This window comes from Prunus dulcis, unplaced genomic scaffold, assembly GCF_902201215.1.
Source record: "Prunus dulcis unplaced genomic scaffold, ALMONDv2, whole genome shotgun sequence".
NCBI lineage: Eukaryota > Viridiplantae > Streptophyta > Magnoliopsida > Rosales > Rosaceae > Prunus > Prunus dulcis.
The window spans coordinates 1-27136 of NW_023010266.1; the positions used below are offsets into that span (position 1 = coordinate 1).

The 27136-nt window shown below is 37.3% G+C and overlaps 4 protein-coding genes and 1 pseudogene across 4 annotated transcripts; 4 read left to right on the forward strand and 1 right to left on the reverse strand.

Moving 5' to 3' along the window:
* Positions 1-7791: 7791 nt before the first annotated feature.
* Positions 7792-10027, forward strand: LOC117613325. Its single transcript, XM_034341939.1, has 6 exons — positions 7792-7933; positions 8248-8403; positions 8491-8763; positions 9128-9434; positions 9519-9548; positions 9653-10027. The coding sequence occupies exons 2-6, from the start codon at positions 8249-8251 to the stop codon at positions 9758-9760; spliced, it is 873 nt and encodes a 290-aa protein (XP_034197830.1). The 5' UTR covers positions 7792-7933; position 8248; the 3' UTR covers positions 9761-10027.
* A 1165-nt stretch (positions 10028-11192) lies between these two features.
* On the forward strand, positions 11193-15571 carry LOC117613320 (annotated as a pseudogene).
* A 528-nt stretch (positions 15572-16099) lies between these two features.
* On the forward strand, positions 16100-20042 carry LOC117613323 (AT-hook motif nuclear-localized protein 3-like). The gene is made up of 6 exons (XM_034341938.1): positions 16100-16930; positions 18121-18188; positions 18378-18509; positions 18970-19131; positions 19411-19704; positions 19744-20042. Exons 1-5 carry the CDS (start codon positions 16576-16578, stop codon positions 19702-19704), a joined length of 1011 nt encoding a protein of 336 aa, XP_034197829.1. The 5' UTR covers positions 16100-16575; the 3' UTR covers positions 19744-20042.
* Positions 20043-23253: 3211 nt separating this feature from the next.
* LOC117613321 (probable rRNA-processing protein EBP2 homolog) lies at positions 23254-25027 on the reverse strand. Its single transcript, XM_034341936.1, has 2 exons — positions 24899-25027; positions 23254-24369 (listed from the first exon to the last, which is right to left on the reverse strand). Exon 2 carries the CDS (start codon positions 24358-24360, stop codon positions 23476-23478), a length of 885 nt encoding a protein of 294 aa, XP_034197827.1. The 5' UTR covers positions 24361-24369; positions 24899-25027; the 3' UTR covers positions 23254-23475.
* Positions 25028-25761: 734 nt separating this feature from the next.
* LOC117613322 (enolase 1-like) lies at positions 25762-27130 on the forward strand (the record flags this gene model as incomplete). The annotated part of the gene is made up of 6 exons (XM_034341937.1): positions 25762-25951; positions 26225-26288; positions 26586-26650; positions 26780-26827; positions 26915-27001; positions 27110-27130. Coding segments are annotated over exons 1-6 (354 nt in total), but the record flags the coding sequence as incomplete, so codon positions are not given.
* Positions 27131-27136: the final 6 nt, after the last annotated feature.

Below are 27136 nucleotides of genomic sequence, written 5' to 3' on the forward strand. Positions count from 1 at the left end.
CGTATAATTTTAGAATGACAAACCTCATATATACAGCAACCACAGTAGCTCCTATTTCTTCCATGCCTGCAAATTGTGTAATATCTTCAGGCAGGAGGAAGGTATCGCATTCACGACCAAACACCTCCTTATCAATTGTAAATTGCAGGATCTTTTCCTCAGGCATGAGTGTCGTTTCCACATAACGACAAAGGGTTTTTAAAGAAGATGGTGCCTCCATATTTGAATAATCACCAACTTCAATAACCTGTTTAAAGAAATAAAAAAAATGGCGTGGTAATTCAATAAAAACGACGGTTTAAGGAATAAAACGTCGTCTGAAAAGAATTTAAACGACGGTGAAAAATCCGTCGTGGTGAATAATTTATTACGTCTTAGAAAAAAATTCCGCCGTCTAAGTTGTAAACAAACGACGGTTTAAAGAAAAATATCGGCGTCTGAAATTTTGAAAAACAAATAAAAAAGGCAAAGTTATGTGAACATACCTTGTCGTCATGCTTTTCTTCATCTTCTTTCTCTTTTTCTTCTTCCTTCTCTTCTTCTCTTTTTTCTTCTTTCTTCTCTTCATCCTTGGCAGTATCATCCTCAAAATGGAGGGATCTCACATCACCTCCAGAGCAGCTAGCTTTGTCAGACATTGGATTTTTGGGACTTTGGCTAATTCTTGGTTTAAGCATGCTTGGATCAAAATTGGGAATTAATTGGGAAAGCTGACTAAGGAAATGCTCCCTCTCAGCCTCTACCAATTGTTTGGTTCTAGCCTCCATCCTCAAAGCCTCTTCCCTTGCCTTAGCCTCCATCTTTTTAGTCTCTTCTTGAAGGAGAACTCTTAAACTGTCCTTCAAACGGTCGTCAAAGCTCACCCTCTGTGGTTTGGGTAAATTGAAATACTGCCTTTGGGAAATCCCAGCACCTACTCCTCTCACTCTGCCTGGATGCTCGGGGCCCAAAGCCATGGTCAGCACATCATTGCTGCCATATACACTGACTTTGCCTTCCGAGACTTGTTTTTGCAATTCATCCTAAAACAAAGATATATAAAAAAGTAAGAACAAAAAAAACACGACGGTTATTTATATACAAACGACGTATTATATAATTTCACACGACGCAATAACATATAAACCGGCGTTATTATAATTTATCACGACGGTAGTTATACCGACGTGGTTAGTTTTTTAAAACGACGAAATGAATAAACCACCGACGTCTTATGCTATAATTACAGAAAACAGAGTAGTGATTCCTTATTTAGACCTTTAACGACGTTTTTTAAAAAGTTTCGACGTGGTAATATCATTCACACGACGCTAAAATGAACCCCCGACATCTTATGCTATAATTAAAGAAAACAGAGTAGTGATTCCTGATTTAGACCTTTAACGACGTTTTTTAAAAAGTTTCGACGTGGTAATATCATTCACATGACGCAAAATATAACATAAGACGTAATAAAATTATTCACAGTTTAATAAAAATTTAAAACAGAGTGAGTAGGCTTACAATTAATTTTGCTTTCTCTGCCACCTTTGGATCCGAGATGTTACCATGTTTGTCCTGTCTAGCTCTCTTCCATAAGGTAGATCGATCAATTTCTACCCCGGGCATGGTTTCCTCCAATTGATCCTCCAATCCAGCATATCCTTTTCGAGACAATCGATGATTGTACTCGAATTTCTCCCTAATCTGTGCATGTTGAGAATGCACAGACTCAAAATCTTTGGATAACCTTGAAGCTACAAAGGCATCCCATTGTGCTTTCTCTATAAATTTATATGTTTCGGGGGGTTGGCTTAATTTCTCCTTGTCATTGGTGTATGGAAGGATATAATGCCTCGTTAGTGTAGACTTGAAATCCTTCCATTTCTTGGCAGCAGAAGAAAAAACAGAGTTCTTGCCCCCTTGACCTACCACAAAAGCCATGTCAACTGCTTCCCAAATCTGCTCCTTTATATCCTTGGGGATTTGAGACCATTTCATGTCCACAAGTGGAACTCTGGGGCGTGCCAACACACCAATGTAGGACTGCATCTCACTATGTGCTTGGCCAATTCCTTTCCCCCTTTTATTGTACTCAACAATTGGCCTCAGTTTCTGAAGCTTTCTCTTCACAACACGAGGCATTGTGCTCATACCTCGACCAGTCTTTGAATCATCAGAGATTGTTTTCTGGCTGGTTGGTTCTGTCTCAGCAGATGATGAAGCAAACTTCATCTTCTTCGAAGACTTCATCATCTTCGAAGACTTCTCTTGAGGAGCTACCATTCCAAGCTCCTTACCTCCATTTTTCTTGGAGCCAGAATCCTTACTTTGGTGTTGAGAAACCATTTTAACAGACAAAGCTGCAAGTGAAAATATTTCAGGAAAAGATTAAGAACACAAACGACGGTTATTAATAAAATACGACGTATGATATGATTTTAAACGACTTAATGAAATAATCTCAGACGTAATAAATGTTTAAAACCATTATTTATATAACGTCGTGGTATTTATGTTCACACGACGTCAATAGTAATACACCGTCGTCTATATAAGGATCAAAAACCCTTCTTTCTTTCTCTGTGAATGTTTGATTGCAGATCCAAAACCCTAAAATACCACGTCGTGGTATTAACATTCACACGACGCAAAACAATAGATATACTGTCGTCTATATTAGATACCAACCCTACTTTCTTTTTCTTTATTTTTTATCAAATTAGGGAAAAACAAAAACCATTGTTCAGAGAAATCAAACCTGCAATTAAACAAGCAAATAAAAAAAAAGACTATAATTTTAAAAACAACTTTGTCAATTTTCAGACGACGCTAGAACGACTGACGAACCGTCGTGGTCTACATATTTAACCACGTAAATAAAAAGCTACCGTCGTCTTATTTAGTTGAGGTAGTTGTCTTCAAAGTTGGAAACTTTCCCTCTTTGTCTGTATATTTTATCAAACTTGGAAAGAAGTAAAATGATTTTGGCCAGAAAAAAGGTAAAAAGATTTTTCAAACAAAAAAAGTATGAGCATGCAAAACAGTAACCAAAATAGTGAAAATGAAAGCTTACCTATTGCGTGCAATGAAAGCAAGAGGAAGACGATCGATCTTTAAGTTCAGAGGCGACGAAGAAGACGAGAGGAAGACGATGAAATACTCTGACAGTGCTCTGACAAGGAAAAAAGACGAAAAGTTTTCTCTGGGAGTTGAAATTTTTAATCGGGTTTGGAAACAGTGCATGTGTAAGTCAGGTAGGCGAAAAGTTGCTTATATATAAAACCATTTCAAAAAAATAATACGGCGGTTACATATAACTACGACGTATAAATTAAAAAATACGACGGTAAATTTAACTTTGGACGTGGTAAATAAATACGACCGTAGTGTTGTAGGTACCGTCGTAGTAAACTCAAAAATTAAAGTACATAAGTAATAACTTGCGTCATGGTAGATTATTTAACACGTCGTTTTTATTAATTTACCGACGTGGATTTATGTAATATACGTCGGTCATACCGGCGTTGATTTTACAATTTAAACGGCGGTTTTTTTGTAAGGACCGCCGTTGGTTTTAAAAATTTATTCTATAAATTTGTCGCTTTCATTCATTTTAGGTTTACATTTAGGGTTCCAAGTTCTTCCTCTCTCAGAGACACTGTCTCTCACATCTCAAAGACAATAATTTGGATGTCTTTCTCAAAGAGAAATTGAGCTTACTCGCATCAAATCTATGTCCACAAGAAGAAGCTTGTCAACTAGCCTTCTCACTTCCTTGATCAAGACTGATAGGACACTTAGTGCTTCTGAATACTCCTTGCTTTCCATCAAAAGAGATGCAAGCCTGGCCTCCACTCGCTGTCGAAGGAAAGTTCGCTTCTCGGGGAAATCTGAAGATCAGATGTGCTGGAATGAAGAAATCTGAAAATCAAAGAAATTTAAAATGAAGGAAATTAATGTTCTGGAATATGTAAATTTTTTTTTTTGGATGACAGATTTAAAAAAAATAAGAGTATAAAAACAACGACTGTTTTTGTATTACTGTTTACGTTTTTCGTCGTCTTAAGTAAGACTAAGACGACGTAATATATTTGTTGAGCGACGTTGATTTTTTTTTTAAACGTCGTTAGGTATAATATAACCGTCGTTGAAAATTGTCTCTCTGATTGCAAATTTACAACGACGTTAGGTATAATATTTGTAGATACACAAAAGCACACACATCATCAACTTCCAAAAAATTGTCTCTCTGATTGCAAATCTGTGTCATCTGTTAAGATTATGATGTGGAACAGAGTCCCATCTGGTAAGATTTCGTAACCCTTGGGATCTCAGAAAAATCTGGTTATGTCGGCGGTTTTCTATATAAACCGTCGTGGTTATTTCAATTCTTGTCATTAAGTAGATCTACCGGCGTAGGATAAGAAAATCAAAGAAAAAAATTGTTAACAAAAATTCTTATTAAGGCGACGGTTTAAATTAAATGTACGACGTATAAAATGAATAAATACGACGTTAAATTTTATAGTACGATTTAAAGATAACGTCGTAGAACTATACGAGAATGGCGTCGATATATTTATATTTTCCGTCGTTGTAAATTAATTTAATACGGCGATATTTTGTATTTTAAAGCCGTGGATTTTTTTTGTAATTATACGGCGTCTTATACGAAAACCTCGTCGTGTTATTTTATGAGTAAAATCGGCGGCTTTTATTGAAATCGTCGTCTTTACTTTCTCCGTCGGTCGATTCATAACTTCTGCCGTTCTTTGTTGGCTTTGATTTTACTCTGCGGAAATCTGTTTCAAATAGGCGTCGGTTGTTTAATTAGGTACGTCGTTGTTTTTGAACAGCCATTTGAATCTCCATTTTTTTAGTTGTCTAAGGTGGTATTACACGACGGTGTTTTTAGAACCGTCGTCTTTTTAAAAACCACGACGGTTTTCACTTAGACCGTCGTTGTTTTCTGGTCGTCTTTTTCACTTTTTGTAGTAGTGAAAGCAGTTACAAGGCCAAGCAAGAAGAAACAAACAATTCTCCCCATACTGGAGGATTCGTCCCTTACAAGCAGAAACACAAGTTATATTCCTTCGACCTATCCAAGACTAAAAACATATTTAATGGGTTATCCAATGGGGCTGAATTTTGGATATGTTATAATAGCCACCTATTGGAACAACTTTCATGAAGGAGTCTGCCTCATACGGGCTATGTAGGTTGCTGAAACAAAGCTTGCAATGTGACCTATGAAACTAGACTGGCAAGGGGTCGTAGCCAAAATGGGTTGTCTTTAAGCTCTTCTTCCATTCATCCAAATTAGGCCTTAACATGCTTGAATTGTATGAATTATGCCTTTTTGCTCTATTGGCCTACAAAACACACAAAGAGAGGCAAATAACTCAGAATTCTAAGAAACTAAGCAAAATGAGTAAGCAAATAGGGCATGTATATGTATGAAAATATGAGCTTAACAATCACGCTATTGAAACCAGTCAGTGACCTAGCTAATTTGTTGATCTTTATCTCTAAGTCCATCTACTGAATGACTTCTAATTGTAGGATGTTAGCTGCGTTGCCTTTGTCTGCGTAGATTCGGTCGACCATGACATGAGCGATTTGAATGCTGATGACAAGGGTGTCGTTGTGTGGCAGATCAAGGCCGGTTAGATCTTTCTTTTGGAAGACAGTCACGAGATCGTCTTCCACTGATGGAAGGCTGGCTAAAACTTAGGAGATTATAATGGCCTATTTAATCTTTGTCTTCTTTTCTTTGTTGGTTCGCCTGGACTCCTTGGAGTTGGCCATGATCATGTTAATCCTTATAACCTTATTGGGAGGTTCCTTGGCTGCTTGTTGCTTGTTGGTTCTTGCTTGAGTTGCTTAAGACCTCACGAACTATCTGCCGGTGCGTTTGTCAATCATTCTCTCTTCGTCATTGGATCCAAGGCCAAGGTCTCAGAGCAAGTCAATCTGTTTAACGAGCTGTCTAACCAAGTTATTTTGGTCGTCTACTCATTAAGTTAGCTGGTTGTTTGAGGTCTACTTGACTGTGTGGATCAGGAGGAGAGAATTGTGTGGAGCCCGATTGCACATGGGCTAGGATTTTGTTAGAGGTGTGCACAAGAGCCGCAAACGTCAAACGAGGTGGCAAAGGGGGGAATGGTCGTATTTGCTCCACAACCGGGTTATAGGTGGCGGTCACAAGATTGTCGTGATGAGAGGTTGTGGCTTCGCCATGGGTGAAAATCCTGACCTCGACCTCGAGGCCATGAGGTAGATTTCAGACTTCGCCCATTAGGCCCCGAGGGAGGTTGTCGGCCTCAGTTTGAAGGATCACGCATCGGGCTAATCGACGGATTGTGGATCAGATTGACCGAAGAATCGTTGATCAGGTGGACCAAGGACTCGCAGGTTGGTCTCCAAGTTGTTTGGTATTTTCTTAATCATTAGTGATAAATGTAATTAGTGGGCATAATCAAAGCATGATTATATGCCAACTATAATATCACTTGTGCCTTTAATTAATAAATCTATTAAATAATAATATCACTTGTGCCTTTAAATAATAAATCTATTAAATATGGCATGTGCAACAACATAGGGGCAGGGCTAGAAGAGGTAGCGGAGCCGGTCACTTTGGTACTGGTCCTGTCGATCGGGGTGGATGGACGTGACGACAGTGGCCCAAAATGCCACTTGCTATTACTCACGGGGGGGTCGCATGAGAGAGAGAGAGAGAGAGAGAGAGAGAGAGAGAGAGAGAGAGAGAGATTCCAGATTTTTAAAAACCCTTTTCGAAAAAAAATTATGGTTTTGTCACTGGGCTTTTTTACATCATAACTTCTTCGTTATAACTCCTATTTGAGCCTACTACGTGTTTATGAACTCATATCGACGTGCTCTACGCAACGGTACTATTAAAATCTCAGATTCTTTCCCGAACAAAGAATCAACCAACAAATTTTAAGGTCAAAAGAACTTAGAAATGAACCAAATACAAAGCTGTGAAAGTACTAATGGCTGGGAAAATGGGATTACCATGCATTGATGCACTCAAAGGTAAAGCTACGTTGGTAAGATTGTGATCATTCTTCACGGAGTTTCCTGAGGCTGTATCTACCTTTCCATAACCTTGCAGATCAACACCAGATTTTGCCTCTGGTGTGGCGGGGGTTACTACAGGGGAAGAGATGATTGAAGAACAAAATCTAACTTATGGGCGTTAGATGGATGACGAACGTGAGAGAATTGCAAATCTTCTTACGTTTGTTTAATTCCTTTTTTATTTTCAAAAAATGATTAAAAATTATACCGTCGTGTTTTTATTTTTGGATTTTGTGAATTTTCATTTCTTATGTTTATTATAATATTTTGGGATTCTTTTAATTTTTTTAAAAAGTACTTTTGAAAGGGCTTTTATTGTGTCAATCAAACGCTCAACAAAATATCAAAACTATTTTTCTGTAGTATAAAAGCACTTTTAAATGTGACATTCAAATGACAAATTGCTTCTTTATAGACCGTGTGTACTCTTTTTTTAGCTATAATTAAACATGTATTATCTAAACATGGGTGTGTGGGTTGTATTAGTTAGGTAGGTAAAGAGTATGTTAAAAGTCCAACCCGTTTAAAATAGTAAGGTAATTCAATAATACAGGTTGACACCAAGTACTTGGGCTATTTATTCCTATTCAAAGTCTAATACTATTTACTCTATTCAAAGTCTAATACGAGTGTACCATACTAGCCCTTATTGTTCCGGGAAAGTTGTATGTCTCTATATAACAGTCCTTTCGGGGTGAAAGAAAATCGTAACTTTAAGGGTGTGTGAAGTGAAAAACCCTAACTGGCCACAGAGTAGCCTCACTACGCTCACCCTGCCGCCCTCCTCTCTCTCTTCTCTCAGTTTCTTCACTTCTTCTCCCGGTAAGCTTCCGGCTCACACCAGGTAAATCTCTTGTCTTCGTTTAATTGTTGATCTCTTCTTCCTATAATTTTCGATTTGTTTTGTATATCTGAATTTCTGATTCCTGTTTTACACAGAGTGAAGGTTCGGCTTGGGGTTTGGTTTTAGAGGTTTCCTCTCTTTTTCTCTCCGGCTGAGCCGGGTGATGAGCCTTTGTTTGTCGTTGTGTTTTAATAATAATTTAATTAGTGTGCTTTGATTTGGTTATTTCTGGGCTTGGTTGACTGTTTTAATTTGTAATTACCTTTCTTCGCTTGATTTGTCTCCCTAAATTAGTTTTTTCTTTTTGTCACCAGTATGGATGGGAAAGGATCCGCTTCAGCAAGTGGTAGTGCGCTACCGACTCTTGATTTGAATGCTCTACTTGGGAGGCTTACGCTGGATAAGCACTTAGAGACAGAGAATCCCTTTGATAATAATAAAATCACTCCCTTTTATCAGAGAATTTTTAGGTCGGTTTATTTTATTTTATTTTATTTATCAGAAAGGCATGCGTATATATTATTAACTGTGTGTGTGGGTGTTTTTTTATACTCCAGATCTCTCATTGGGGCTATTTCTGAACTCGAGTCAAGAGGGATCACTCGTGGTTACCTCCAGCCCCATCAAATCATGGTTGGTGGTGGCCCTTGTCAGTTTGTGAGGGCTTGGCTGTTACCTAGACCAGAGGAGGACAATCCGACCGCGCCTACCTTCAGGAAGCAGTTTGATTCCCTAGTACGGATGATCCTTGGTGAACGAGACTTGTCGAACTTGGAGTTGAATAATTTTCTCCACATCACAGCTTCTGCTGCTTCTGGAGGACAGAGTTTGTAAGCAAGCTATTTAATAACTTTTTTCTTATGTTTTATTTAAATCTGTTCATATAGGAGCGTGCACTAAGTAGGCCAAAGCACACACAAAGACAGATGAAATAAATAAACCCGGAAAAAATGATACGTAATTCACCTTAATGCATGAATTTGAGTATAAAAGCCCAAATATAGGTTGAGGGCACATGGACATGCTATCTTCTCACCAATTTTGTTTCCTAATTGCATTCTGATTTAAACCAAACAGAAATTTTCCCTAATCAGATTAAAGATAGTAGTTAGTTGTGTCATTAGTTACTGTTGTAACTCATAATAAGTAATTAGTTAGTGCTCTTTTTAAAAGTGTTATTTTCATGAACTGCAGATTCAATTTTAGGCAACTCCAATGGCATCCAGTACTGTTGTCATCTGCTGAATTGCCCCAGTTGGTATACCTTGTGTTTGACCATCTCGACATGAGGGGAACATCAAGTTGGAAAGAGGATTTCAGACAGATGATACAGAGGGATGTTGAGGTTAGGGACACAGTTCTTGGGGTGGATTACTTCTCAGATGTTTACTTGGAAGGACCCCAGCACTATGAAGAGAATGCACTGGGGGCATTCCTGTTTTCTGCAAATGCCATTTCGGATGTCAATGGTTATATCCGGAAGGCCTTCAAGCAATATATGGTATACCAATATTACTTTGTATAATGCAATTAGTTTCTTTAAATTATTTGTATAATATTAATTGTTATTGTTCAATCCTTGCAGGCAGATGAGGAAAAAGATAACAAACTTATGGTATTAACATAAACCTATAATTTCATTTGTTTTTTTTTTTTTATAAAAAAAATAATAAAATTAATTATTGATGTCTAATAATATTTTTTTTTTATTCTTTGCAGAGTGTGGAGCAAATATTTGATATGCTTATTTCCTTCTTCCCGCACATGCTTATTGATGTGTATGATTTCCTTGTAAAGAAGGGCCTTCCAATTGACCGTGTACTTTGATTGATGCTGGGGCAAAGTTTAATGTCTAGGAAATGAGTCTTTATAGCTTCTTCTGAAGATTTATGCTACTTTTAGGTCTCCATATGTGTATTAATATGGATCCTTCCAGATTCAAGTACCAATTACCGAGGGGCTACTTTGTAAACTTCCAGAGCTTCTTCTGCAAACTTTGTTTTTCAGAATTTAGACTTCCAAGGCAATAGACCCGAAAAACATATTCTAAAAAACTTTTAAGAAATGCAATGCGAAATATTATTTCCCATGCTACATGATATAATTTGATTAGCTGATATTGCAAATTTAATGGTTATGATTAGACTATTTATAGTACCAAAAAATACTCATAATTAGCTGATATAATTTGTAAATTAGGATAATACAAAAGATATGGAAACAATATAAGAGAGAAAGTAGTTATGTCATTATCCCGTCGTTATTAGGACGGACGCTAAAAGGTACACAGAGTCATGCAAACATCTTCATTTGAAATCAATCAAGCCAGAATCTTAAAGCATCCGACGGTCAGCGACCCCTACTCCACCGTCCAATAAACATCCTCTACGTGGCGATGATTGGCGCGCCGTCATCGCCGAAACCAAGAAACCTAACCCACAACTTTTATTTATTTATTTTTTCGTCAGGCAAAAGCAGAGGAAGAAATACCGACAGCTGAGGCTCCACCAAACCTCGTCGTTGAATCACACTATGTTTGCTAACCTCTTCAACAAGTCATCGCCACAAGTAGCTTCACATCCTCGGCTACTCTCTGCATTGCTAATTTGTTTTTGAGTTTCTTTTTCTTAATTGCATTTCATTTTGCTAAAAAATGATTGAATTTATCTATGATTGTTTTGGTGTGAAAATCATTGACGCGCTACAGTGGAGGCTGATCGAATTTGAATACTAACTGAATTTTAAATTTTCATCACTGAAAAGGAAAAAATTTGAAGGAGAAACAGAGGGCTCACTGTTGATCAAAATTGATTGTGTATAAGTGTATTGAAATTGTTGAGCTGAAACATTTTATGATATTCTTTATTGGCGTAATGTGGTTCAGGCAAGGGTCAGACAAGCGGATTTGGATCTGCGCGTCACGGTTCACTATGGGATACCATCCACTGCATCCATTCTCGCACTTGATCGCACACAAAGCCTGTTGGCAATTGGAACTCTCTGAGTTTTCACAACTATCATGTTATAGATAATGTGTATTTTCTATGTTATAGATGTTCTATGTGTATTATACTTGTCACAAGATTTTCATTACTTCAGTTGTTGATGCATATTTTCTTCACTTTATACATATTCTCCTGAGCCCTCGGAATTTTCCTGCTCAAATTCAAAAGCCAAATTTTGTGGTGCATAAGTGTCATTTCTTCAAAATAGTAGAAGAACCTTAGGCCGATTTCCCAATTTAACAGAAGCTCTCAGTATGCGCATTGTCACGTAAAGTTAACAAGTGGGCATTACATGCAAAAGGTAGGAGTTTCTTAACTTGAAGTTGACTTTATTCTGCCCTGAATGCAGGGATGGTAGGATAAAAGTGATAGGTGGTGATAATATCCAAGAGCTTCTTACATCTCCAAGGCCGTTGCCTTTTTAAAATTTAGAGGTTAGTAAGTTCAGAATGTTTCCGGGATCTCATAAGTCGACTTGATCTGTGTATAGTTTAACAAGTTGTTCCTCTAACAAGTTTGACTGAAAACCTTGATTTTCAGTTCTTACAAAATCAAGGTTTTCTAGCCAGCGTCTCAAGTGAAAATGAAATTCAGGTATTGCTTTTTCTTAAGCCATCCAAACTTGTAATTAAATACTACATCTGCTACGAGGCACTATCCAATTCGTAGAGTTTTTCATCTTGATCCTTATCTTTAATGTTGTGTTTACTGTATTGATATAGTAACAATGCAGATTGGTTTAATAGGTTATTGATGTTGGCAGGTTTGGGATTTAGAACAGAGGCGCGTAGCTTCTTCTTTACAGTGGGAATGCAATATAACTGCTTTCTCTGTTATTTATGGCACCAATTACATGTACAGCACTTGTAAAATTTATTTCTGTACTGCGTCGTCGGTTGACATTCATTGCTTGCAAATGTAAGTTAAAACGTGGCAATGGAATATAAAATTATACTATCATCACTGCCAGGTACATTGGAAGCGAATGTGCAATCGTCTCTGTTCTGAAGTATGATGTTGAAGATGGAAAAATTAAGTTATTGCCATATTATATTACTGCGAATTTCATAGATGGTAATTGCCAAGGTTCTTGTAATTGGCTGATGCCATATTTTGTTGAAATGCAGACGCCCTGGGGTGTTTCTGTGGTCGTGTAATCTCCACTATATTCTAATGCTCAATTATTTTCTGATTTTGCAGAAGCAGCTGGAATGTCATTGCCTGATCATCTTTCTGTTGTTGTTCTCCATCAACCTAATTCTTTGGGAAACAGGCAAGATAAATCGTGTGAAAATACTATGCCTAGATCCTGGTTTTTCATTTCAAAGCATGCATTTGGTTGTCATATGCTTTTCTACTAGTGGCAAAACATGGTTAATTTTTACGATTATAATTCTCTGGATCTAAAGCATATTGACATGATTGGCTGGACGGCCAGTTTAGGCATATAGTTGTTAATTAAGTGTTTTTTATGAGTGGTCATGGACTCTCTTTGACATTCATCAGATTTGGGGCACGATTGACTATTGGCCAAGTAATTCAAGTAGCAAGAGATGTTCAAACTAGTTCCTAAGTTGAACATATATGTTGGCACACACAAACATATATATGCACATGCATATACAAGCTATGACCATATATGAACATGCACCAGCATACATGTTACCATTCACATTGATTAAAGATGGATTCATAAATAAAACAAGATATGTCATTCCATATTCTTATGGTTATTTGTGCTACTTAATGAATTTTGAAGAATGAGTCCTTTTGCAGGCTGCTGATTGCATATGAAAATGGGTTGATCTTTCTCTGGGATGCTTCAGAAGATCGAATTGTTCTTGTTAGAGGTTCCAAGGACCTGAAAGTGAAGGAAAAAACAGTCACTAGTTCTCCAAAAGACACAAGAAATGAGGTTTCTGATGCTACAGAAAAAGGCAACCAGGTGGAGAAAGAGATAAGCTCTCTTTGTTGGGTATCTGATAATGGGTCAATTCTTGCAGTTGGCTATGTAGATGGTGATATAATGTTTTGGGACTTATCAACTGCTGCCTCTACCAAGGATCAGAAATCTGAAGAATCAGATAACAATGTTGCAAAGCTTCAGTTATCATCAGGTGATAGAAGACTCCCCGTAATTGTTTTGCACTGGTCTGCAAATAAATTACATAAACATCATAGGGGCCAACTCTTGTCTATGGTGGTGATGAAATTGGGTCTCAAGAAGTTCTGACGGTATGATTTGAATTCAGATGAGCATTTTTACAATTTGTAGTTATGTATATGTTCTTAAGGCCTCAAAAAGGATAGTGCTTTAGTAGTTGAATCACTTTAGTTAAAGACATACCTAATTCAACCCTTTGCAATACTAAATTAATTTGTCTTCTCTCATTCACAGGTTCTAAGCCTTGATTGGTCTTCAGGAATAGAAAGTCTGAAATGCATAAGCCGTACAGAACTTACACTTGATGGTTCCTTTGTGGATATGGCTTTATTACCTACTGCTGCTGCAATGGAGAGTAGCGACACATTGCTATTCATTTTGACAAATCAGGGACAACTGCAAGTCTATGACAAGGCTTGCTTGTCTGCTTTAATGTCTCAGCAACAGGAAAAGACTGCTGTTCCAGCAGTGCAGTATCCTATGTTCATACCCACTATTGAGCCATACATGACAGTGGCAAAGCTTGCTCCGGTGAATACAGATGAGGAATGCTCCTCAGCTCTGTCTAAGGTACTGCACCTTTGTATCACAAGCTATACGTTGTATTTGACTACTGCCATCAACCATCTAGTGACCTAGGCTTTTAAGTCTAATGAGATTGTCTCAGATGGAAAACTTCAAGTGGTATATATGCTTGAGTTTCTGATCAAAATTCAACTCCTTTTTATTTTCCCTGTTTTCTGTATTTGTTAACTTTTTATGTCTTTGGTCATTAAGCAAATCTTAGTTGGAAAGATTAATGCGGAGGACACTTCAACAACGGGCGGTACAAAGCTTCCTTTGACTGGTGGTGTTCCCAGCCAGCTTAACGATGCTGAAAATTATCATGTTGAGAGAGTATATGTAGCAGGATACCAAGATGGATCGTTTCGAGTATGGGATGCCACATATCCAGCTCTGTCACTTATCTGTGTTCTAGGATCTGAGGTGTGTATGCTGTCACAAACTTTGGTAATCCTCATAGACATTTATATGTTAATATTGCTTGTTATCATTTAATGGTGTACTTGAGAATAAACTTAAGAAATTCAATTTATCTTGTTTAATGTGGATGAAGGTAAAAGGCATCAGATCTACGGTTGCAAGTGCAACAGTATCAGCATTGGATTTTTGTTCTGTTTCTTTATGATTAGCTGTTGGTGATGAATGTGGTCCGGTAAGAGTTACTTGACATCGTTGATGCCTTTCCCTTAGGTAATCATGATTTGATACTTCATTCATTTTATTCTTGTTTGAATTTATGTAGGTTCGTCTGTATAAGATAATAGGGGGTTCAGACGGAACAAGATTGCACTTTGTGACAACAACTGAGAGGGAAGGTTGGGCTACATACATACTTATTAACTGCATACAGATGTCTCTATATATTCCTTTTAAATGGCAGAAAGCTTTTATATGCACAGATTTTTCTTGACATCAATTGCACATGCAAAGCAGGATGCAAGGTGTTGGTGTACCTCATTGGTTTTAAATTTTATGTAGCAGTTTCGTTTTTCTAATAAGAGCGTGTTGGTTACAGTACATGATTTACAACAAGGGAAGGGGCCTCGGTGCATGGCCGTGTTTTCTATTCTTGATTCTCCTATATGCATCCTACAATTTGCAAATTTTGGAGGCAGACTTGCTGTGGGATTTGAATGTGGCCGGGTGAGAACCATCTTTTAAATTTTATTATACTACAATTGTGTTCTTAGATTCAGATGTTAATTGCAAATTAATAAACATCAAGGATTCATTTTTTCGACTTCATAATACAGGTTGCCATGCTTGATATTAGTACATTGTCAGTTTTGTTTCGTACAGACAGCGTATCCAACTCAAGTTCCCCAGTGATCTGTCTGGCTATGAAATCATTTTCGGATACTAGTAGCTCATTACAGAGTCCAGAGGACTCTGAGTCCAAGAATTTGGGTGATCCCGGAAATGGATTGACATTCATTATGACCAGAAATGGACATATTGTTGTTATTGACAGTTCCTCTGGCAATATGATTAGCTCTTGGCCAATGCATTCACAAAAGGAGTCTACTGCGGTTTCAATGCACGTTATTGGTGAGCATTCTCAATTGAAACATAAGATTTTGCTTGGGTGCTATGCTAGAAGAAAAATGTAGATTTGGCTTTCTGAGAACTGTATGTATGCAGAGGATGGCGATGTTTTATGCGATGTGTTGAGTGAAAAACATTCGTTGGAAGTATCTCCAAGGAAGAAGCAAAAGGCGATCATGCACAAACCGGTGCTGACTCTGCAAGTACACAGCTTGATGACACCTCCAGAGAAACTGCATATTTTGCACAGAGATTATTGAACGTATCTGTTTTACTTTGTTGTGAGAACGCATTACAGTTGTGAGTTTGTTTTGTTTTTTCCTTTTCTGGGTAAACAATCTCCTTTCTTCTAGTGGTGGATTCTTTTTCTGGTAATCTATCACTAACAAATTCATAAGCCTTCCATTTTCATATTTTTTTTTTTTGAAGGGCATGTTATTTTACAGTGGCATTAACAGTAGATACCTCAAACTAAAAGGGCGTTTAGTTCAAATGAAAATGATCTAGTCAACTTTAATTTTCTCAAAAGACAAAGGAGTTGTCAGTAGTTGGAAAATTGGCATAGCTCTAACGTTAGCTTTACAGCTTTGATATATATTTCTTTATACAACTTTAAATAAATAAAAGGTAATATAAAATAGAAAAGCCCTTTTCTTTTCTCAAACTAAACTTGATTGTTTTTTTAAATATTCAAATTCAGTATCATTGTCCATTTATTAAATCGCCTTTATTAAATTTCCGAGACGGACGCGAACCAATTTCTTAACTAAAATTTATACTTTGAATATGCAATTAGAATATTAAATTTTAATCAAATTCATTAATATTTAAATATACAATTTATTTTTTAATTATAATTTTCCAATTTTAATAGTTTATTTATTTCTCCTCCTTTTCCTGCAAAACCCTAAATTTACATTTCTTCGAAGTATTTCTGAAATCACAAGAAGAATTTGTGCTTCTAGTTCCTTGTAATTCTGGGAAGTTGTTTACAATTTTTTTTTACTGAAATTCAGTTTCTTGCCATTGAAGCTCTGTGCTTTCTCTACAATGGTGGAGACAAACCTCAGAGCTGGAGGAGTTGCAACGCTGGGCTCTCTAGCTTTCAGCATTTAAAGACGAGTTTTTGTTTCTAGAGTTCCAAATTTTCCTTGAAAAGTTGGAATTTTCTAGCTCAGTTTCACAGAAAATCTTCTGGGTTCTTGTGTTTTATTTCAATCAACTTTTTTTGTCCTTAGATATCACATTTTCTAGGTATTCTTGCTTCCTGAAGTTGAGGGCTTTAATGGGTAGGTTCTAAATTTGTAAGAGTTTGTAGGGTTTAAGCTTACTAGGGTTTTGTTGTCTGAAAGTTACATACAAATATGGAGGAGAAAGACAACTTGGTTTCTGGGGTAGCAGTGAGCGGTGAAGAAGCTCCAGATACCTACAGAATTGCCCCGAGAAATGAAAACCCTAGCCCATCTGGGGGTCCCACAATGGCAGCAGCTGCAACGGCCTCGCCGATGAGCTTGGCCTTGACCAGTACGGAAGTGAAGAAGAAGAGGGGCAGGCCTAGGAAGTACGGACCTGACAAGACCGTCTCTTCGGCATTGTCGCCGATGCCGATTTCGTCTTCGATTCCGCTCACAGGAGAGTTCTCGGCCTGGAAAAGGGGCAGAGGGCGGCCCGTTGACTCAGTCAAGAAGTCTCACAAGTATGACGTTTTTGAGAGCTCAGGTAATAAAACGACTCTCATATGTAGTGTTCTAGGATCTAAGACCCTTTTAAAATTTATAAGCTTTGAAAATTTTGACTTTCAGTTATTGTTGGTTACCCTTTTTACTGTTACATTTGGGATGATCATGATCTGTTATGGTAGCTTTGAAGGGCTTGTGTTTATTGCTGTGAGTAAATTTTGGTACAAAATAGTTGAAGGCTTGTGCCGGCGGTGAAAAGATTGAATTTTGGAATTGGATTTGCGTTTTTAGAGTACGATTTTGAGGGAATGTTTGTTGGATTTGGTGTGGGAGTGGACCCTTTTTGTATCAGATTCCCTGTCAGATCTGGAAGCAAATGGTATATGTGGTGAAGATGTGGAGTTTTTCTGCTGGCAGCCTACAATTATATTATACTAGTCCTTTGCCTTTTTGTGAGGGAAGATAGCTAAAGCTTACGAGGAAACAGGATGAGAATGATTGAAGGTGCCAGCTTGTTCAATAGGTAGAGTCCACTAATGGGGTGACGTGCCTGGATTGGACTTTGTCTAATTACGTGATTATCTCTTAAAAACCTGCGGGCTCTGGTGGGGTTCTGTGGAAAGACCTGGCTAAGCTGCACAAGATAAGGAAGAAAGAGAAAAATAAAGGCAGCGCAAGCAGAAAATGTGGTGGAAGAAAATGATATGGGTTGGCTTGCAAGAGTTTAAACTCCATCTGGGCATGAGAATTATGCACACAAACACTGGGTTTATACGGTTCGGGTTATAAATTAATATTTTCTGGGCAAGTTTTGACCTTAACCACTGTAGAAAGAAATCTCATATTTGGTTCAAGAGCTACTGTCTCCTGAGGATTATGGGCAGTCTAGTCACGGAATGGTTTTTGAGCGGCCCTAAGGCGTAAACTATGACCCTTATTATAAAATTAATGGGGTTCGTTTCTACGAATTTTAAATCATTAGTAGTTATTCATTCGCTTTTTATTTATTTCCTTCTCAAGTTCATCAAATTAGCTAGGGTTGCCTCTTTCTGGTGGTGAACTAGGCAACAATTTCCAGGCTTTGTTCATTTTCCCATCTATTCTAATCAATAATCATCTAATATCTCCATGCTTTGTCATTTTCATGGTTATGGGTATTATATACATTAGATGAGAATTTATTTGTTTGTTTTATTTTCGATTCGCTGAAGGTTATTAATTCTTTTGTAGGTGAGAAAATTGCATACTCTGTTGGTGCAAACTTTACACCTCATGTCCTCACTGTCCATGCTGGCGAGGTATGCATTGAAAAATTATGTGAAACAAATTTTCACGTCAATACAGCAATCTCATGCCAACTATTCCTAATCGATAATGGAAGTTTTCATCTCAAGATTTGTTAAGGATGAGTTTGCATGTCCAAGACTTAGTGCTTTGATCTATGTTGTTCTTGACCTGATTTCTGATATTTCTTCTGGTTGTCGTAGGATGTTACGATGAAGATCATGTCATTCTCTCAACAAGGGTCTCGAGCTATTTGCATACTTTCTGCAAATGGTACCATTTCAAATGTTACACTTCGGCAGCCCAGTTCTTCTGGGGGTACTTTAACATATGAGGTATGGCCTCTCGTCGTCCTTTCAAATTGTGTGTTATTACTATACAATGTAACTTCTTAGTTGCAAGCTATTTACATACTTGGTGTTGTGTATATCATATGTTATTTATTTTTAAATGCTCTATATTTAAGAGTATAACCTTTCAGTATTTTTGTTATTTGTTCTGCTACTATAGCTAGTGACAACACATTAAATCAAAAGAAAATACAGCAATTATTGACTCCATGTGTTCCTGCAGAAGACAACATTAATGTGGAAGATTGATCAACTCTATAACTGTTTTAGTAAATGACTTGTATAAGTTCTTATCTTTATGCTGACCCAAAAAGTTTCAAGTTTGTAACTTGGCCGACATGATGTAGTTAAACTGTTATCATACTTGGTTTCCTGACATTGTTGATCGGGAGAAAATTTGACGGTGGTTTTTTTTTTTTTTTTTTTTTCCTTTTAAATTTTACAGGGCCGTTTTGAGATACTTTCCTTGTCTGGATCATATATTGCAATTGAGAACGCAGGAACAAAGAGCAGATCTGGTGGCATGAGTGTCGCTTTGGCAGGTCCAGACGGTAGAGTGGTTGGGGGAGGGCTTGCTGGTATGTTGATAGCTGCTGGCCCTGTGCAGGTAACATCATTTCCTAGGAAGAGAGAACAAAAGATGAAGTAAAAGAAGATTAATAGTCAGTCATTATATAATTGATTAATTTCTGACACGTTTAAAATGTTAATTTTACTATTTCTTTATCAAATAATCCAATATTTTGTTATTATTTTAGAAATTAATTGTTGTAATGTATTGTAGCTTACTTTATAACAGTGAATTCTTCTTTTTTGCATGTTCCACCTGTATATATCCAGAGTTGTGCAGTTAATGTTTTCCTTTGAACTGTTTTAACTACATCAGGTTGTGGTGGGGAGTTTTCTACCAGGTCACCAGCAGGAACAGAAGCCCAAGAAACAGAGACTCGAGCCTGTATCATCGTCAATTGTCCCTATTGTTGTCAATGCCGTGTCTGGTGAAGAAATGAAGGTCTGTGGTGGAGTAAAGCCCATTCTGACTTCTCCTTCCTTCCATGGAAACAATTCAACTTCTGTAAACCCCATGCACAGCTTTAAGAACTCAGCTCCTGAGAGTAAATCGTTGTCGGAAGAGGAATCTAAAGGCCTCGGTCAACCAAACTGTGAAGTTTCTTATTGATCATGTTTGCTCCCTGTGTGATGGTTGTATCTTAATTATTTTCTCCAGAATCAGTGACATCTAGGCTCACTCGACCTTGTCTGACACCAATATGCAAACTCATTGGCTCTTTTGTGAAGGACAAACTAGGCTTAACGTACCTCATGTTGGTTTTAACCCAGGATTGTAGTCGTTCTTATTAGGTTTTAGGTCGGTCTCTCGAGCACGAGGCTTATCGTGTGGCTGTTGTATTAATGTATTTCTAGTGTTCTATGGTTTAGCATTTTTAGATGTATGAAACATGATTAGTGATTTGTCCCATAAACTTCTTAGTATCTGAAAGTTGGAATTTGAGTGAATGCTCTCTTGGTTATGAACTTATGAGTGTTTAAAAAGTTCACAAAATTGCATATCTATCTTCCGTTCTCCCAAATCGGTTCTCTTTATCCATATCCATAAAAAACAGAGAGAAATAAAGTCATAAAGTTAAAAAGGAATAATAGAAGGCAATTTAAGCACGTTCCTTTTAAAGATGTTATCAACACAGCAAAGCCTCATCACTGCAACAAAAAATTGCTGGCTTTAGACCATGGCCTAGAATAAACGTGAATTTCTTAGTAATTCTGCTTTCCATGCTTTATTAACCTTTTCTATAAATTCTTCTGCTCTTGTCCTCAGCTCATCATCACCCTCAGTTTCACCATTGTCACTATTGGCACTGCTGACTTTACTGTTATCAGATATTGCAGTCTGGGCATTTGACACTTGACTGACTTCCATCAAGGCATTGTTCTTCTTGCACACTTGTTTAGCCCTTGTGCCTTGTTCATCATCCACATGCTTGCTGGTGGGCATTGTGAGGTGAATTGTGCTTCTTTCATCGTTGTTGGAGATGGGTTTCGAGCCCACGAGGATAATGACTATGATCAAGTTGCAGAAACAGAAGATGAATAGAGAGTTGGAAGCAGCCTGAGTGATTAAATCTAGTGTAGAATCAAGCATAGTTGTGTACATTGGAAGGGTAAACTTTGTTAACAAAATGTGTGTGTGTGAGAGAGAGAGAGAGAGAGAGAGAGAGAGAGAGAGAGAGGTTAGCCCACTTGAAAGCTTGTATGGATGAAGGAAAGAGTGGATGGGAAGCTTTAAGGAGAGGAAGATGTTCTGTATTGTGAAAGCTAATGATAAATGGCATAAAAAAAAACTGTTTTTATTTATCATGCATTGGAATGGAAAGCTTATTCCCAACTAAAATTATGGGGATGATGGGGCCTCTTTTTCATTTTTTTTAATTAAAAGTCCATTGTACCAAACAAGAATCTCACATGGTTCCTTCTCAGCCTCTCCTGTCTCTTTTGTTCTTTTGCAAAACAGAACAGAACATGTACCTGATCATCTCATTAAATTTGACTAAAACTGGTTTGCTTGCAAGATATTAGAAAACTATTAGTCAGGTAATTATGTGAAGGAGACTAAGTATAGTTTAAATTAAAGAAAATTATTTCAAAATGGGTTTATTTATATTAAAAGATCTTGACCTACCAACTTATTTCGAAATTGACATCAGACCAACACAACACTTATAAGTTAGGCAAAACGTTGACCTGGCCCTCCAAATTCAGGGTTTAGGCTTTCTGCAACTGATATGAGATTCTTTATTATTAAAGCCATTTATATATATATATATATATAATTATTCTCTCAAGCAGGGGAAGTGATAAAAAGTTGAACGATGGACCAAAATACAAAAGAAGATGAGAAAAGTTCATGCAGCTTACATTACCAAATGAACATGCCCTTTTGTAACTTTTCAAACACTTTCCCTCTTTATCCATGTGAGACCAGAATCAAGGCATATGATATGAGGCTTTTGCTTACGTTTTGTTAATCTGTAAGTTTGAACAAAGTTACCCTCCGAAACATACAGGACAGGATCAAGAATTTCACAGAAGATTTGCAGTTGCAGACTTCATTTCCGGGACCGACAATTCTAAGAACATTTCTATTTCTAACTATTAAAATTAAAATTTTATCAGTAAACCACATCGGAGTTACAATTAATGTACAAAATTTTAAGCTTGATGATGACCAAAAACCAAGCTAATACAAATTTATTATGCAAGGCCCTTCAGATTAAATGTGAAGTTCTCAACAACTCTGCCCTCCATCCTTTGTTCATTTTTTCAATAAACTCTTCCGCTCTTCTTCTCAGCTCATCATCATTGTCGCACTTCTTGCTGTCATTGTGATGGCTGATGATGTTGTCCTTTTCATCACTGGCAGTGGCAAGTTCTTTCTTGGCATTTGATGAAACTTGGCTGAAAACAGTATCTGATGGATTGACCAAAGTACCCTCCTCCTGCTTACATTTAGCATCATCAACTTGTTTACAATTTGCGTTGTTTCTGTTGTACTTGTAGCTGCTGGTGACCATTGAGACTGGAATTTCACTTTCTTGCTCAAAGTAGAGCCCCGTTTTGACCCCATGACGATCATAACTATAATCAAATTGCAGAAGCAGAAAACAAGCAGAGAATTGGAAGCAGCCTGAGTGAGCAAGTCCACTGCAGAAGCCAACATGGTTGAGCAGATTGGATTGGATTTGACTGGATAGGATATATTTTGATGAACAAAAGCGAGGAGAAGGGGTAGGGTGTTAGGAGAAGAACGAGAAGAAGCTATTTATAACTACTGGTACAGTGGATTGAAAGAAGTGTAGGCGAGAAGCTTTTTGAAGGAGATCATGTTAACGAGTTGATGGTGAGGTGGTGTGGTGTGAAAGCTACATAGAAAATGACATATATTATATGATTTTGTTTAATGATTGAGATATAAATCAACTGTAGTTGAGATGAAACTTCCCAAATGACTCACTGTTTAGTGGGTCTTCTCTCTTTTGTTTAATCAAAAAAGTCCAAACGTACCTTCCAAGAACCTCACATGGAACTTTCTTCGTTTCTTGGCATCAAAAGTTGACATCATAGAACCACCAATTTTACTTTTGAGTGTGTTGAGCAAATCCCAGACTTTTTTATTTTTACCAAAGAAAAGTCCAATCTCTCTTCAATCAAAATTTCAATGTCTTTGTTACCAGGAATATATATATATATATATATATATATATATATGGCGCTGGTTATGGGTACCAAAGACTTGCTGAGATATCCTTTATACTCTTTTTGCTATTGATCTAATAAAATTATATCACTTTTTTATATATAAAAAATAATAAATAGATCTGGCATCCATGTTGAAGGGCCTTTGCATTGGTAGGGCACAGAACCGATTTCATAAAGAACAAGTGCAGCTTTAAAAACGTAATGTTATCGGCTTTCCAGGACAGTTTATAGGCGAAGCAGATGGATATTGAAATGCATTTGAATGGATCGATTGCACATTTAGTTATTAAAAAGCAAGGTGAAACCAGAAGCATATGAACACTACAAAATTCTTTGTAATTGGAAGCTACAGTTCAAGAAATAGAATGAATGAAGACATATATAAGATATTTGTTTGTAAATCATAATTTTTCATATGAAGAAAGCTACAAATTGGTTGTAGTGTTTGGCTTCATCAGGACCAACTAAAACTTTGCATCAATAAAAATATTACTTCATACTACGATCATCCACCAAGAAGCACAACCACCACTTTCAAGGTCAGTAGTGTTGGAGCAAGGCTTAACACACTTAAAAGTTCACATGTATTAAAGTCACCAGCAAAAATTCATAGGCTAAACAGGCAAGCGCTTACCAGAAAGAAAGACTAGTACAAAAACAAAATCCTAAAATGGTATCACCTCTTCCTTTTCTTATTTCCTGAGAGAGAATCTTTATTGAAGCCTCTCAATTCATTGGTGGTTTCAGCCATATTTTGCTTCTTGGAACCTTTCCTCCCTCCATATCCAAACTTGGAATCCTTGATATCCCTCTTCTTCGGTTTCTTCCCCACCTTCACACCTTGTCTTGCCTTCCCTCCCGACCGATCTCCTGGATCTACACCTGGCCTCTTATTACTTGACTTCTCAAATGGTTTCCCATCTTCGAATGCCAAATCCAACTCACTGCCTTTGTCACCCCCAGCAAACCCACTCTGCTGCCTCTGCTTCCTCCACTTCTTCACAGACTCTATGTCCTCCTTTTTCTGCTTAGCTCTCTCTTTCAACTTCTGAGCCTGAATCTCTTTAGATAATTTCTTGGCATCTCTAGCTTTCCTTCTCTCATCGGCTTCCTCAATCTTCTTCTTCTCCACCAAAAGCCGGCTCTTCACTCTCTCCATGTGGGAATCTGTCTTCACCATTTCCGCATAGTAGTCCTCAGGCCTGAGAAAAGGAAGCCCCATTGACTGAAGCTTCTCGAATGCCTTTCTCGTTCCCTCTAGAGCCTGGGTATAAAACGCGAGCTCCCGAGTTAGGTCATCATTCACGTCCACCTGTTGCTCTTGATCAATATCAACAGAAAGTTTGTGCACCCATCCAGCATTCTCCGGCCAGCTAATATCCCCAAGTTTATCAAGGAGACCATCTCTGTTGAATATGGCTTTCTTTGATGGTTCAGTCAATTTCACATCTTCCTCATCTTCAGATTCTGGTTCGGATTCTGGCTCAGACACATCTTCCAAATCATCCTCTTCCATGGAATCCTCATTAAACTGTCTGGACTCTTTATTGGATACACCCATTTAGTAAATCTATTAGGAAAAGATGCAAGTTGTTTAGACTAATGAACAGGATAAATCACTTCATATCAGTTCATACATTTGAAAAGATTTGTACCAAAAACAGATTAATGCATTCAGGAAACAAAATAGAAAAAAATCTATGCTGCACGACTAAAATTTATAACCTACCTAACAATATCACATATCTTAATCTTAAGAAACACAGAATCATTACAAATTCCAATATATTTTTTTTATTTGCAGCTCAAATCAATCAAAGTTGAAATATCAGATTAACACACCACAGCCTATGAAGAACAGATTCAAACACAAAAAAAACTACAGTTGGGATTTCAGGAAATTTTTTATAAAAAACGAAAATGCGACATCTTTCCATTCTCTTATACATCAATTTTCTCGGCAGCCAAGCAGCAAAGGAAAAAAGGAAGAACGAAGAATTACATCTCACGCCTAAATTAAAAGACTACGGTTGTATAGAACTTAAATAAGTTTTGCTTCAAGATTGAAACTTAGGAGACTGGCTATGAAAAATGCTTACCTTTCCGCTGTGGCCTCTGAACCCCCGATAAACCCCTATTTCCAATTGCTTTGGTTTAGGGTTTAGGTCGAGCTGTGAACTACACAAAGAAGCGTTTTCAGGACCTTGGCTTATAGGGGCTTAGCTTTGGGCTAAAACTAGGTGGGCTTAACCATTGAAAAAATTAAGACATACAGAACTTAGTGGGGCTATCTTAACCCACACTGAGAATTTGGGTTAGTACCTTATCCTCATCTTCTTAACGTGTTTGGGCCTAGGGCTTCCACTTAACAAAAACAAAAACTAAATTAAGATTTTGGTCTATAATTCGGTTAAAGTTCGACTTAATCTATGTAGTTTTAATTCTAACGATTGAAGTATAGTTTAATAACTACTGCAATTTAAGAATAATGACTTAATTTCGTTACTAACTCAAATAATTGGTGCATGAGAGCCATTTATGTAGTGATTTTACACTTCCAAACAGTCCAATTTACGGTCACCTATGTTACTCATGTTTTAATGTGGAAATTTTATTTTTTAAAAAAATTTATTTAGAATGATTAATGTGGAACTTTGAGGAACCAAAATTTGGAAAAACCATTTAACTGGCCCCGGTTTATCAAATCTGGGTGCGCCCAAATCAAACCTTTTGACAAAAAGCCACCCTAAAATTCCAAATTTACCCTTCCTTTTTATCATGACATTGAGTAATGTAATTTCTTGGGCAAGGGGCAGTGGGCAACCGCATATTTCTTTTCATATGCCCCTCCGGGCCCACAGAGACTAAGTAGGCAGTCCGTGATTCGCAAGAAAGAAATCACCTACCCTCCACATCGCTTGCACTTTTTGAACGATCAACGGCAGCGATTTCATTGACCGCGCTTCACGCCCACGGGATCCCACCTCTATATTTACCACATCTCATCACTTTCTCTAGAAAGCCTTCGATAAATACAAAGAGTGTAAAAGAGTGAGAGAGTTGCAGTTGAAGTTGAAGTTACAATGGCCACGACGATCAAGCTTGTTAAAGCCCGGCAAATCTTCGACAGCCGTGGAAATCCCACCGTCGAAGTGAGTTTCTCTCATTCTCTGCCATCCGATTTGCTTATTTTCCATCTCATTTTAAGTTATCTGTTTTCTTTTTTCTTTTTTCCCTCTTCACTGTCTGTTTTTTTCTTTTTTGGTCAGCACTGTCTGTTTGGTTTATGAGAAAATGTGAGAAAACAAAATTAAATTTTAGTAAGAGGCTGGATTTCTGAGCAACCAATCATGTTTTTTTCTTTTTCTTTTTTCCGTTAGATTCAAATGTAAGGCTGATGATGACTGAATGTGTGTATATTTAAGGTTGATGTTACACTCTTCGATGGAACCTACGCAAGAGCAGCTGTTCCAAGTGGAGCTTCCACAGGTAAAAACCATAGAGTGTTCCCCTTCCTCTTCATTTGTTTGTCTTATGTTCTGATTGTTCCCGAGTTTGCTGGTTATGTTGGAGAGTTAGGTTTTAGGAACAATATATCTTTATATATTCCTTTACGTCTGTGTTTTCGCACTTCATTAGTGAGGTGTTTGCACTTCATTTCTTTACATTTTTCTATTTATGCTGTAAAGTAGGTTTAATTTGAACATATTTGAGTGCCTATCATCATGATTCTAGTTGTAGTTCTTTCTCGCTAATATTTTATTGTTATATTATATGATTGAAAAGGTATCTATGAAGCCCTGGAGTTGAGAGATGGTGGATCGGATTATCTTGGGAAAGGTGTCCTTAAAGTATGTGGTTATTGTTCAGTATTAGATTTTGACTCTGCGAATTCTGTATAATGTTACTCTATATCATTTTGATTTCTTTTTCGTTTAAATGGAGCAAAGTTGATCATTGCAATTTAATCTTGTGTTTAGGCTGTGGAGAATGTGAATTCGATCATTGGACCTGCTTTGATTGGAAAGGTACCATATTTAGATTGTATTCTATTCCTATTCCGGTGAAAGGCAATTGGTTATTAATTTTATTCTTGCTTGTTGTGTGCATCACAGGACCCAACAGAGCAGACCAAAATTGACAATTATATGGTACAACAGCTTGATGGAACTGTTAACGAATGGGGTTGGTGCAAACAGAAGGTATATTAATGTTTTTTTCTTCTTGCTTCTTCTTCCTCTCTTATTGCCGCACTTCGGTCTAATTTGTTGCATGCTAATTCTGGTTTCTTCTCACTTTTATTATTTTAGCTTGGAGCAAATGCTATACTGGCAGTG